The sequence below is a fragment of the Ranitomeya imitator genome, chromosome 4 (assembly GCF_032444005.1).
Source record: "Ranitomeya imitator isolate aRanImi1 chromosome 4, aRanImi1.pri, whole genome shotgun sequence".
Classification (NCBI taxonomy): Eukaryota; Metazoa; Chordata; class Amphibia; order Anura; family Dendrobatidae; genus Ranitomeya; species Ranitomeya imitator.
This window is the reverse complement of record NC_091285.1, coordinates 665,124,716-665,136,880: the sequence shown is the minus strand read 5'-3', so window position 1 is coordinate 665,136,880 and position 12,165 is coordinate 665,124,716. Positions and strand designations below refer to the sequence as shown.

Here is a 12,165-nt window from a genome sequence, read left to right as displayed (position 1 = left end):
ACTGCGCCTTAGCTCAGTTGAAGTGACTGGAACTGAACTGCAATGCCAAACATAACGTGTGCACAGGGGTGGCACTGTTTTCAGGTAAAAGCAGCCAGGACACCAGCGAAATAAAGGGGAAGTCGCACTTCGGCCTTTTCATTGTTTACAGAGGCAAAGCACAATACATACAGCTGTGACTGTACCTGGTAGTGCAGTTTACGTTACCCATATACATTAGAAAGCTGTCAGACAAACTTTAGTCAAGCTGCCAGAATTCTCGCATACAGAGGAGTGGTTCAGTGTTCTCTACCAAAGAGCTGCTTCCAGACTCCTGCATGCTTTCCCCACTCCTGTGCTTCCCCTCAACTCCTGTGCGTCCCCCCGACTCCTGTGCATCCCCCCCGACTCCTCCGCTTCCCCCCGACTCCTGCGCATCCCTCCGACTCCACTTCCCCCCGACTCCTGCGCTTCCCCCGACTCCTGTGCGTCCCCCTGACTCCTGTGCGTCCCCCGACTCCTGTGCATCCCCTGACTCCTGTGCGTCCCCCTGACTCCTGTTTGTCCCCCCAACTCCTGTGCGTCCCCGACTCCTGTGCATCCCCCCAACTCCTGTGCTTCCATTTGACTCCTGTGCATCCCCCAACTCCTGTGCTTCCACTTGACTCCTGTGCATCCACCAACTCCTGTGCTTCCACTTGACTCCTGTGCGTCCCCCGACTCCTGTGCATCCCCCAACTCCTGTGCTTCCACTTGACCCCTGTGCGTCCCCCGACTCCTGTGCGTCCCCCGACTCCTGTGCTTCCACTTGACTCCTGTGCATCCCCCAACTCCTGTGCTTCCACTTGACTCCTGTGCATCCCCCAACTCTTGTGCGTCCCCCGACTCCTGTGCATCCCCCGAGTCCTGTGCATCCCCCTGACTCCTGTTTGTCCCCCCAACTCCTGTGCGTCCCCAACTACTGTGCATCCAACTCCTGTGCTTCCACTTGACTCCTGTGCATCCCCCAACTCCTGTGCTTCCACCTGACTCCTGTGCATCCCCCGAATCGTGCATCTCCTGAGTTCTGTACATCTTCCCAACTCCTGTGCATCCCTCCTGACTCCTGCCTGTCCTCCATGTTCCTGCGCGTTCCCCCGACTCCTGCACATCCCCCCGACTCCTGCGCGTCCCTGTAACTCCTACACGTCTTCCAGACTCCTGCACGTCCCCCTTGTCTCCTGTGCCTCCCCGACTCCTATGTGTCCCTGACTCTTGTGCCTCTCCTGAGTCTTAAGCTTCCCCCCTTACTTCTGTGCATCCCCCCTGACTCCTGTCCATCCCCCATGTTCTGTTGCTTTCCCCCAACTCCTGTGCATTCTCCCAACTCCTACGCATCCCCTTGGCTCCTGTGCATCCCCCAGACTCCTGCACGTACTCCAGACTCTCCCAGAAAACAAAAGTATCAGCCACTAGAATTCAGCTGGATGGATTTTTCTTCTCTTGGGAGGCCCCATATACATTTCACTGATATTGACGGGTTCGGACGACTTTAGTCTAATGTCTATGGTGGCCTTTACTCTTGTAGTGGAATGAGCTACAGTACCGGACTTAGTCATCAATGTGGATGATCCACAGATTGGGCTCTTTCAGATGTCCATGATAATCCCTCCGATGTCGGATCGCAATGCACGGACTGGTCGCCAATCATCTGACCCGAGGGTGACAACTTCATAGAAAGCTATGAAGCTGTCATTTTCGGGTCTGTAGATGTGCGACCAGTCCATTCATTACGATCTGACATTGGAACGATTATCACAGACATCTGAAGCCCTAGTTGTATAAATTAAGAAGTGCTGCTTTACTTGCAGGGGTATTACTGCTCCTTTACTGTGCGGGTGGTCTTCACCCCCAGTGATCAAACTGATGTGGTTATATGGGATTTTAAAAATATTGCTATTTTTTTAGGATAAAAGTCTTGGAAAAACTCTTTTATATTCCATTAAGTTTAACTTCAAGAACTTTCCAAATGATGATTGATCATTAAAAAGCCATCCATTATTGTGGATAACGTGCACATCCCTCATATCATGCAGGATCATTACGTCGTCCTCCTGTGTCCCACTGAAATGGATCTGCCAGTAAGAAGAGTCTTACAGATCCCCCTGTGGTCCCAGCGCGTTATCTACCTGCAGGGCTCCGCACTGAAGGATCAGGATCTCATGAGAGCCAAGTACGTCTTCTAGTAAATATCCGTTATGGAACTTTCCGCCCCCTTCAGAGGACTCATTATCTTTCTGCAATTTCTACCTAGTTATTATTGCTGGAGATTAATAATAAAGCTCAGCAGGAGATGTCTCAGTGGGGCGGAAGGGTAGAGGCGCAGCGCACATTTCTGTGATGATTCAGTTTTTAGTCATCGTGTCAGTCGGAGCCCAGTTTTCCGGTGCGGAGTCCCACATCCTTTGTATACTCACAGAGGTAAATGATAGAGTTCTGTCTTGGTTCAGCCACCACTAGGAGGAGCATAGGAGCTTGCTGCGTACAACTTACACATTTTCCTAAAGGGAACCTGATTGACCCTATAAACCTCTCTTACCACCTCCTGTGACCTGAAAAGATCTTTCAAAACTTAGATCCTTTAGTTTAAAGGCTAAAGTGTACACAGGGTATATATCTTTGGTGATAAGACGTTTGTAGAACGTCTACCCTTGTTTGTACAGACTGACTAATTTTGGTCTGTGCATGCGTCAGTCTGTTGATCTAGCACAGGCGCATGCACAGACCAGCTAGACTTCACGTTGCCCTTGGCCTGGTGTCTGGTCTGGTCCTCTGTGGCAGCTGTGCTTCACTTTTGCATATGGCATCCTGGAAGTCTTTTAGAGCACCCAACATCACATTATGGGTCCTAATAGACTTGAGAGGCCCCCAGATGCCAGGTTGAGGTTGCAAGGTTGAGGATGCAGATACCAGGTTAAGGTTGGTCTTCAGAAGCGAAGACCGTCTGCAATGGAAGCCCGGATTAGATGCTTGACTAAGGTAGTGTGAATTTAATTTTTTAGACTCACCTAGTGAGGTGGATCCACTAAGTCTCATGTCCGGGTTGGCCCACGGACTTCACGCTGCCCTTGGCCTTGTGTCTGGTCCTCTGTGGCAGCTGGTCTTCACTTTTGCATACGGCATCCTGGGTGTCTTTTAGAGTACACATCACATCATGGGTCCTAGTAGACTCAAGAGGCCTCAGATGCCAGGTTGAGGTTGAGGTTGCAGATGCCAGGTTGAGGTTGGTTTTCAGAAGCGAAGACCGTCTGCAATGGAAGCCCGGATTAGACACTGGTCTAAGGTAGTGCAAATTTATTTTTTTAGGCTTAGCTAGTGAGGTGGATCCACTAAGCCTCGTGTCCGGGTGGGCCCATAGACTTTGGGCGATGCTGTAGCAGGCAGGAAAGTGCTTGTGGAGTGAGGATTTGGAACACTAGAGACGACAGGAGGACAGGTGCAGAGAGGAAAGGTTGAAGCAACGAAGGCAGCAGGTATCTAGTTTTATAAGGCAGATGCAGACCAGTAGATGATGGAGGAGCTCAGCAAACAGGACTAGGAGTCTTTAATACCTATACACAAGTGTGTGTCTGAGTCAGACTTAATAGGCCCAGGCAGATGATATCATGGAAGCACATTGGGCCACTTGTAAAACTTGATGTGGAGCACCGCAGAGGGCAGTGGCCACAGGGGAAGGTGGTGGAGCCCTGCCAAGCTCAGCTAGATGCTTAACAGAATTGCTCATCTCAAGACCAGAACAAGATTAATTGCTTTGCCCACACTTGAGTTCGTGTAGCCCATGGATGGCACAGCACCAGGCACAGCCTCACCTGGTGCCAATGATTTCGTTTATAGGACTGACTCTGTATAAAAATAACTTGGAAAAGTCAAAGTGACTTATTGGCGTGTTACCTGGTACCCAGCCCCTGCATCCTAAGTTGCACCCTCTAGCTAACCTACCCCCATAATGTAGGTTAAATACTCATGAATAAGGAGACCAGTCTTGGTGAATATTGACCAGGCACTTCTACATTACTGATACACCCACTGGACACTTTCATTTGCATATAGTTTTGTAAAGATATGTAAGTTACAATTGACTGTTGGATATAACTTTAGAAAGATCTTTTATGGTCAGAGCATAGGGAGTAAATGCTGCCGACAGGTTACGAATGATAATAGAACAGTACGCAGGACGCTCCGAAGCGCCCCCTAGGGGTGACTGCAATCATGCAGGATTCTATTGTTTTAAGTGTAAAAAGAGAAGGAAGGAGTTTGGATCTCTGTGGCCGAAAAACTGACCTCTAAGATCTCTTGTTTCTAAGGTGCACTGGTATAATGTCTGCCTATATGTAGAGGAGAAGCCTGTTTCCCTCATCAGCACTCATCATTGCAATAACAAATATTTCTGATCACCACGAGATTGAGACCAGTTTCCAGCTCTGTTTCCTAATCCTCTGTATTAATAACCTATGACATCAAAAACCAATTACTAACACGCTCTCCTATTTATTTTTGCTTCTCCCTTCTTTCCCCTTTCCTCTCCACCAATTTTTTCTCTACCTTTCGCATTCTTATAGAATTGATGACGCAGAAGCCTGCTTCATTCTCAGCAATCGCTTTGAGACCGACCGCATCGCAGCCGTACGTCTGAGAGGGTTTGGGGACCGAAGGGGACGGATACTACTATATTGTTAACATAGAGATTTATGGCTATTAATCATCGCAGTGACGCAGAAGATGCTACGAGCCAGGGAAGTTATAATGTGCTCATTGTAGAGACGAGGAAGAAAAACATCTGAGTATAGTTCCATTAAATCTATGCACAGTTGTGTACATCATTTTACATACAGGAAAGTATTATAGTAGTTATAGTCTTGTACATAGGAGCAGTATTATAGTAGTTATATTCTTGTACATAGGAGCAGTATTATAGTAGTTATATTCTTGTACATAGGGGCAGTATTATAGTAGTTATATTCTTGTACATAGGAGCAGTATTATAGTAGTTATATTCTTGTACATAGGGGCAGTATTATAGTAGTTATATTCTTGTACATAGGGGCAGTATTATAGTAGTTATATTCTTATACATAGTAGCAGTATTATAGTAGTTATATTCTTGTACATAGGAGCAGTATTATAGTAGTTATATTCTTGTACATAGGAGCAGTATTATAGTAGTTATATTCTTGTACATAGGGGCAGTATTATAGTAGTTATATTCTTGTACATAGGGGCAGTATTATAGTAGTTATATTCTTGTACATAGGAGCAGTATTATAGTAGTTATATTCTTGTACATAGGGGCAGTATTATAGTAGTTATATTCTTGTACATAGGGGCAGTATTATAGTAGTTATGTTCTTGTACATAGGGGCAGTATTATAGTAGTTATGTTCTTGTACATAGGGGCAGTATTATAGTAGTTACATTCTTGTACATAGGGGCAGTATTATAGTAGTTATATTCTTGTACATAGGAGCAGTATTATAGTAGTTATATTCTTGTACATAGGGGCAGTATTATAGTAGTTATATTCTTGTACATAGGGGCAGTATTATAGTAGTTATATTCTTGTACATAGGGGCAGTATTATAGTAGTTATATTCTTGTACATATGAGCAGTATTATAGTAGTTATATTCTTGTACATAGGGGCAGTATTATAGTAGTTATATTCTTGTACATAGGGGCAGTATTATAGTATTTATATTGTTGTACATAGGGGCAGTATTATAGTAGTTATATTCTTGTACATATGAGCAGTATTATAGTAGTTATATTCTTGTACATAGGGAGCAGTATTATAGTAGTTATATTGTTGTACATAGGGGCAGTATTATAGTACTTATATTCTTGTACATAGTGGGCAGTATTACAGTAGTTATATTCTTGTAGATAGGAGCAGTATTATAGTAGTTATATTCTTGTACATAGGAGCAGCATTATAGTAGTTATATTCTTGTTCATAGGGGGCAGTATTATAGTAGTTATATTCTTCTAGATAGGAGCAGTATTATAGTAGTTATATTCTTGTACATAGGAGGCAGTATTATAGTAGTTATATTCTTGTAGATAGGGGCAGTATTATAGTAGTTATATTCCTGTACATAGGAGCAGTATTATAGTAGTTATATTCTTGTACATAGGAGCAGTATTATAGTAGTTATATTCCTGTACATAGGAGCAGTATTATAGTAGTTATATTCTTGTATATAGGGGTAGTATTATAGTTTGTAAGCTTGCGAGCAGGGCCCTCATTCCTCCTGGTATCTGTTTTGAACTGTGATTTCTGTTATGCTGTAATGTCTATTGTCTGTACAAGTCCCCTCTATAATTTGTAAAGCGCTGCGGAATATGTTGGCGCTATATAAATAAAAATTATTATTATTATTATTATTATAGTTATATTCTTGTATATAGGGGTAGTATTATAGTAGTTATATTCTTGTACATAGGAGCAGTATTATAGTAGTTATATTATTGTATATAGGGGCAGTATTATAGTATTTATATTCCTGTACATAGGGGTAGTATTATAGTAGTTATATTCTTGTACATAGGAGCAGTATTATAGTAGTTATATTCTTGTACTGTATATAGGGGCAATATTATAGTAGTTATATTCCTGTACATAGGGGTAGTATTATAGTAGTTATATTCTTGTACATAGGAGCAGTATTATAGTAGTTATATTCTTGTACTGTATATAGGGGCAATATTATAGTAGTTATATTCCTGTACATAGGGGTAGTATTATAGTAGTTATATTCTTGTTCATAGGGGCAGTATTATAGTAGTTATATTCCTGTACATAGGGGGCAGTATTATAGTAGTTATATTCTTGTATATAGGGGCAGTATTATAGTAGTTATATTCTTGTACATAGGAGCAGTATTATAGTAGTTATATTCTTGTACTGTATATAGGGGCAATATTATAGTAGTTATATTCCTGTACATAGGGGTAGTATTATAGTAGTTATATTCTTGTTCATAGGGGCAGTATTATAGTAGTTATATTCCTGTACATAGGGGGCAGTATTATAGTAGTTATATTCTTGTATATAGGGGCAGTATTATAGTAGTTATATTCTTGTCTATAGGGGTAGTATTATAGTAGTTATATTCTTGTACATAGGAGCAGTATTACAGTAGTTATATTATTGTATATAGGGGCAGTATTATAGTAGTTATATTCCTGTACATAGGGGTAGTATTATAGTAGTTATATTCTTGTACATAGGAGCAGTATTATAGTAGTTATATTCTTGTACTGTATATAGGGGCAGTATTATAGTAGTTATATTCTTGTTCATAGGGGGAGTATTATAGTAGTTATATTCTTGTAGATAGGAGCAGTATTATAGTAGTTATATTCTTGTACATAGGAGCAGTATTATAGTAGTTATATTCTTGTTCATAGGGGGAGTATTATAGTAGTTATATTCTTGTATATAGAGGCAGTATTATAGTAGTTATATTCTTGTTCATAGGGGGGAGTATTATAGTAGTTATATTCTTGTAGATAGGGGCAGTATTATAGTAGTTATATTCTTGTACATAGGGGGCAGTATTATAGTAGTTATATTCTTGTACATAGGGGGCAGTATTATAGTAGTTATATTCTTGTAGATAGGAGCAGTATTATAGTACTTATATTCTTGTACATAGGGGCAGTATTATAGTAATTATATTCTTGTACATAGAGGGCAGTATTATAGTAATTATATTCTTGTACATAGGAGCAGTATTATAGTAGTTATATTCTTGTATATAGGGGCAGTATTATAGTAGTTATATTCTTGTACATAGGAGCAGTATTATAGTAGTTATATTCTTGAACATAGGGGCAGTATTATAGTAGTTATATTCTTGTTGATAGGAGCAGTATTATAGTACTTATATTCTTGTACATAGGGGCAGTATTATAGTAATTATATTCTTGTACATAGAGGGCAGTATTATAGTAGTTATATTCTTGTACATAGGGGCAGTATTATAGTAATTATATTCTTGTACATAGGAGCAGTATTATAGTAATTATATTCTTGTACATAGGAGCAGTATTATAATAGTTATATTCTTGTACATAGGGAGCAGTATTATAGTACTTATATTCTTGTACATAGGGCAGTATTATAGTAATTATATTCTTGTACATAGAGGGCAGTATTATAGTAATTATATTCTTGTACATAGGGGCAGTATTATAGTAGTTATATTCTTGTAGATAGGAGCAGTATTATAGTACTTATATTCTTGTACATAGGGGCAGTATTATAGTAATTATATTCTTGTACATAGAGGGCAGTATTATAGTAATTATATTCTTGTACATAGGAGCAGTATTATAGTAGTTATATTCTTGTACATAGGAGCAGTATTATAGTAGTTATATTCTTGTAGATAGGAGCAGTATTATAGTAGTTATATTCTTGTATATAGGGGCAGTATTATAGTAGTTATATTCTTGAACATAGGGGCAGTATTATAGTAGTTATATTCTTGTACATAGGAGCAGTATTATAGTAGTTATATTCTTGTACATAGGAGCAGTATTATAGTACTTATATTCTAGTATATAGGGGCAGTATTATAGTAGTTATATTCTTGTACATATGAGCAGTATTATAGTAGTTATATTCTTGTACATAGGAGCAGTATTATAGTAGTTATATTCTTGTACATAAGGGTAGTATTATAGTAGTTATATTCTTGTTGATAGGAGCAGTATTATAGTACTTATATTCTAGTATATAGGGGCAGTATTATAGTAGTTATATTCTTGTATATAGGGACAGTATTAGAGTAGTTTAATTGATGTAGAAGGTATATCATTTTTGTGTATCTAGCAGACTGTTGAAATGGGCTTTAAATTCTAGAGGTTGGAGCATTTTCATTCAAAGTGTTTTACTCAACAGGGGCGATAACCAGCACAGTAAAAAACATCTTCAGACGTAAAACGAATATGATGAAATCTGTGCTCCATCCTGAGCCTTGATGGGAAGGACCCATTTTTGTGCTATAATATAATATTAGTAGCCATAAATGATGTTCCATTTCTTCACGAGGCGAGATACCAATAGTGTGCAATGTTCTCTTCCGCTCACTAGGATCACCAGACCATTCTCCGAGCCTGGGCCGTAAAAGACTTCGCTCCTAATTGTCCTCTTTATGTCCAGATACTGAAGCCGGAAAATAAGTTTCATATCAAATTTGCAGGTAATGAATCAGATAAGACATTTATTACATCTCCAGCACATTCATTAAATGATTTTATGAGCAGCGGTGACAATTATGCTATTGCATAATCCACACATTGTTTGTCGCACTGAATATGAGATTTCATAGGGAATATTATAAGTTTATTAAAAAAAAAGCAATTTAACTGATGCAAAAAATTAAAAAAAATGGAAAAAATCTGCATAAGGCCGGCCTCACACTCAGTGTATAAAAATACGGTCCGTATTTTACGGCCATAATACGCCACAAAATTAAAAAAATGGTGATCCGTAAGTACTCCGTTGGCAGGGTATGTCAGCGTAATGTGAGCATGGCATCCTCCGTATGTAATCCGTATGGCATCCGTACTGCGAGATTTTCTCGCAGGCTTGCAAAACCGACATACGGACATATAATGGATCCATGTGCTCCCAAAAACATAAAAACATATATACTGTCTATATATATATATATATATATATATATACAGAACAACACACAATGTACCCACTAAAAGCGCCATGGACGGAAAGTAACAACAATAATAAAACTGTACAGACATAGACCTATCTTTGGGGTTAGCGGTGGACGGCGTGGTGACGGGCCTATATGTAGCGGTATGTTATTATGATATCTATTTGCCTTATTTTCGATATGCCCTATATCTATATGTCATCCTACTAGCCGATTCTGTTCACATGTCTGGCTATGCCATGATAGGTCTATGTCTGTACAGTTTTATTATTGTTGTTACTTTCCGTCCATGGCGCTTTTAGTGGGTACATTGTGTGTTGTTCTGTCGCATGGTTTCCCATGTTTTTCCCCCCTACCTGTTTTTATTGTATATCTTCAATAAAATGCTTTTTGATATTTTGGACATATAGTTGTCTTGGGTGCTTTTTGGTTTAGTTTATGTCTTATGGCAGCTTGTCCTGGTAATGTCCAAGTGAATGGTGGGGAGTAGTATTAGTCCCATTGGTGGACTTTATACCTGTCTATTTCCTTCCCCTATCGTATAGGATGTCATTTCTTTTGTATTTAATATTAGTAGTGTGTAATATGCAAAAAAAAGGGATATGAGATGGTTTACTGTATGTAACCATGTCTCATATCATGTCTGGTTTAGGAAGGAGATAGCAAAAGCCGGCAATTGAATTACCGGCTTTTAAGCTATCTAGCGCTGTATGAAATATTAATATATATATATGTGTCTAACTGCGTTTTTCTACGGCCGTAGAAGACCGTATAATACAGATCAGTAAAATACGGCTGATAGGAGCAGGGGCATAGAGAATCATTGTACCGTATGCAATCCGTATTTTCAGCACCTCTCTTACGTCCGTAAAACACGCTAGTGTGAGGCCGGCCTTACTCTTAATGGCCAGTAGGTTTGATCATCCATAAATTTGCCAATATTTTTTGTGTAAGAGTTAACTAAGAAGATTGTCTTCCGCTCTGGAGGATCAGGTATTTTTTTCGCTCACTCTGGAGGACTCGGCGCCTTTTTTAATTTAAATAGTAATTGTGCAGTTCCTAGTTTCTCCTCCGGGGGCACTGTAGAATAACTGAACACTTCATGCTGGATTTCTTCCCAGATTATTGATGATCGCCGGGTAAAATATGGCTGACTTTGTTATCGTATGTAAATGATTCACTTTTCTCTGCTTCCTAATTTTTTTTTTTCTTTTTAGATCATGTGGTCTGCGAAGAAGAATTTAAGTATGCCATGTTGGCGCTCAACTGTGTTTGCCCAGCAACCTCCACCCTCATTACACTACTGATACACACCTCTAGGGGGCAGTAAGTGAATGAAACAACTTTTACTGTTTCATCAGAGCGTCCATTGTTTCTTGACGATGGGAAAGGAATTGGGGTTTAATACTGGAAAGGAAGCTTGCTTCAGCAGAAACCTCCCCCCATATCTCACTTCAGGATTAAGCATAGTACTATATATGGCCGGGAATGGGTTTAAAGTGAAACCTCTTACTATTTATTACAAATCAACAGTAGAAGTGACGATAAGCAACCTCATAATTTATCTTATCCGAAAAATCAGCTTCTTTCCTCTCCGGGACGGATCTTTTGCTCACTTTATGGGTAACATCTGACACATTTTCCCATTCTTGAGATAAAAAATGACAGTTGGTGCATGTGACATTTTATGGAAAGGGGAGGGTGAGGAGCTAGAGGCAGAAACAAACATTTGGCTCCTCCCCCTCTCCATAGAATCTTACGAGCACCAATTGTCATTTTCTGTGCAAACAATGGGAAAATCGGAAGACGGATTTTAGCGATGACTTGAGAAGTTTGACAGCGAACGATCAATCCAGGAGGAGACAGAAGCTCATAACTTACTCTACAAATTTTCTTAATTGAAAAAAAAGTATTTAAGGCTACATTTAATACTAGTTCCAGTCATCCTATAGTTTTAATTGTTAATCCATACTATCCAATTGTTGTTTTTTTTAAGGGCGATCACTACTGATTCATTCCGCCAGCGCCCGAGCCCCTGGCAAGCCCTCTCCAGGTACCAAGATAGACTTCTGGTCATTGTATCATTTACTTAACGTCTTAGGAACACGAATTTGATGGTGGTGGCCATTCACGTGAATGGCGATCTTTGTAGTACAAGGATGACTGGTCCGGTGGCTTTCAATATTGGCTGATTACAGGGACTCGCTATCAGGGTACCCCCTAAATGATGTCCAAATACCCTAGTCAACATTGTAATACCAAATATGTTGGAGATGTTATTTGGGAACTGTATGTTGGTATTGTTTCAGCAATGTATGGCGGCACTTTGTTGGGTATAGTAGTATAACAATATATTTAGGAAACCGTATGGAAGTAATATTTGCCCAATGTGACGCATGATGCCATATGCCACTATTAATTAGGTCAAATAATGATATTGAAGGCACCAGAGGCCTGCATTGTTCTGT

At 39.9% G+C, this 12,165-nt stretch overlaps 1 protein-coding gene across 4 annotated transcripts in view; it reads left to right on the top strand.

The window, feature by feature from the left end:
- Window positions 1-12,165, top strand: part of LOC138677188 (potassium channel subfamily T member 2-like) — a 389,156-nt gene that overhangs the window by 287,829 nt on the left and 89,162 nt on the right. For 2 of the 4 annotated variants that reach the window (XM_069767116.1, XM_069767118.1), the window contains exons 12-16: window positions 2,055-2,191; window positions 4,578-4,641; window positions 9,115-9,223; window positions 10,915-11,023; window positions 11,694-11,750. In XM_069767116.1, coding sequence (XP_069623217.1) covers window positions 2,055-2,191; window positions 4,578-4,641; window positions 9,115-9,223; window positions 10,915-11,023; window positions 11,694-11,750 — 476 coding nt within the window. The remainder of the gene's footprint in view (window positions 1-2,054; window positions 2,192-4,577; window positions 4,642-9,114; window positions 9,224-10,914; window positions 11,024-11,693; window positions 11,751-12,165) is intronic. The other 2 variants (XM_069767117.1, XM_069767119.1) reach the window with 1 other exon arrangement.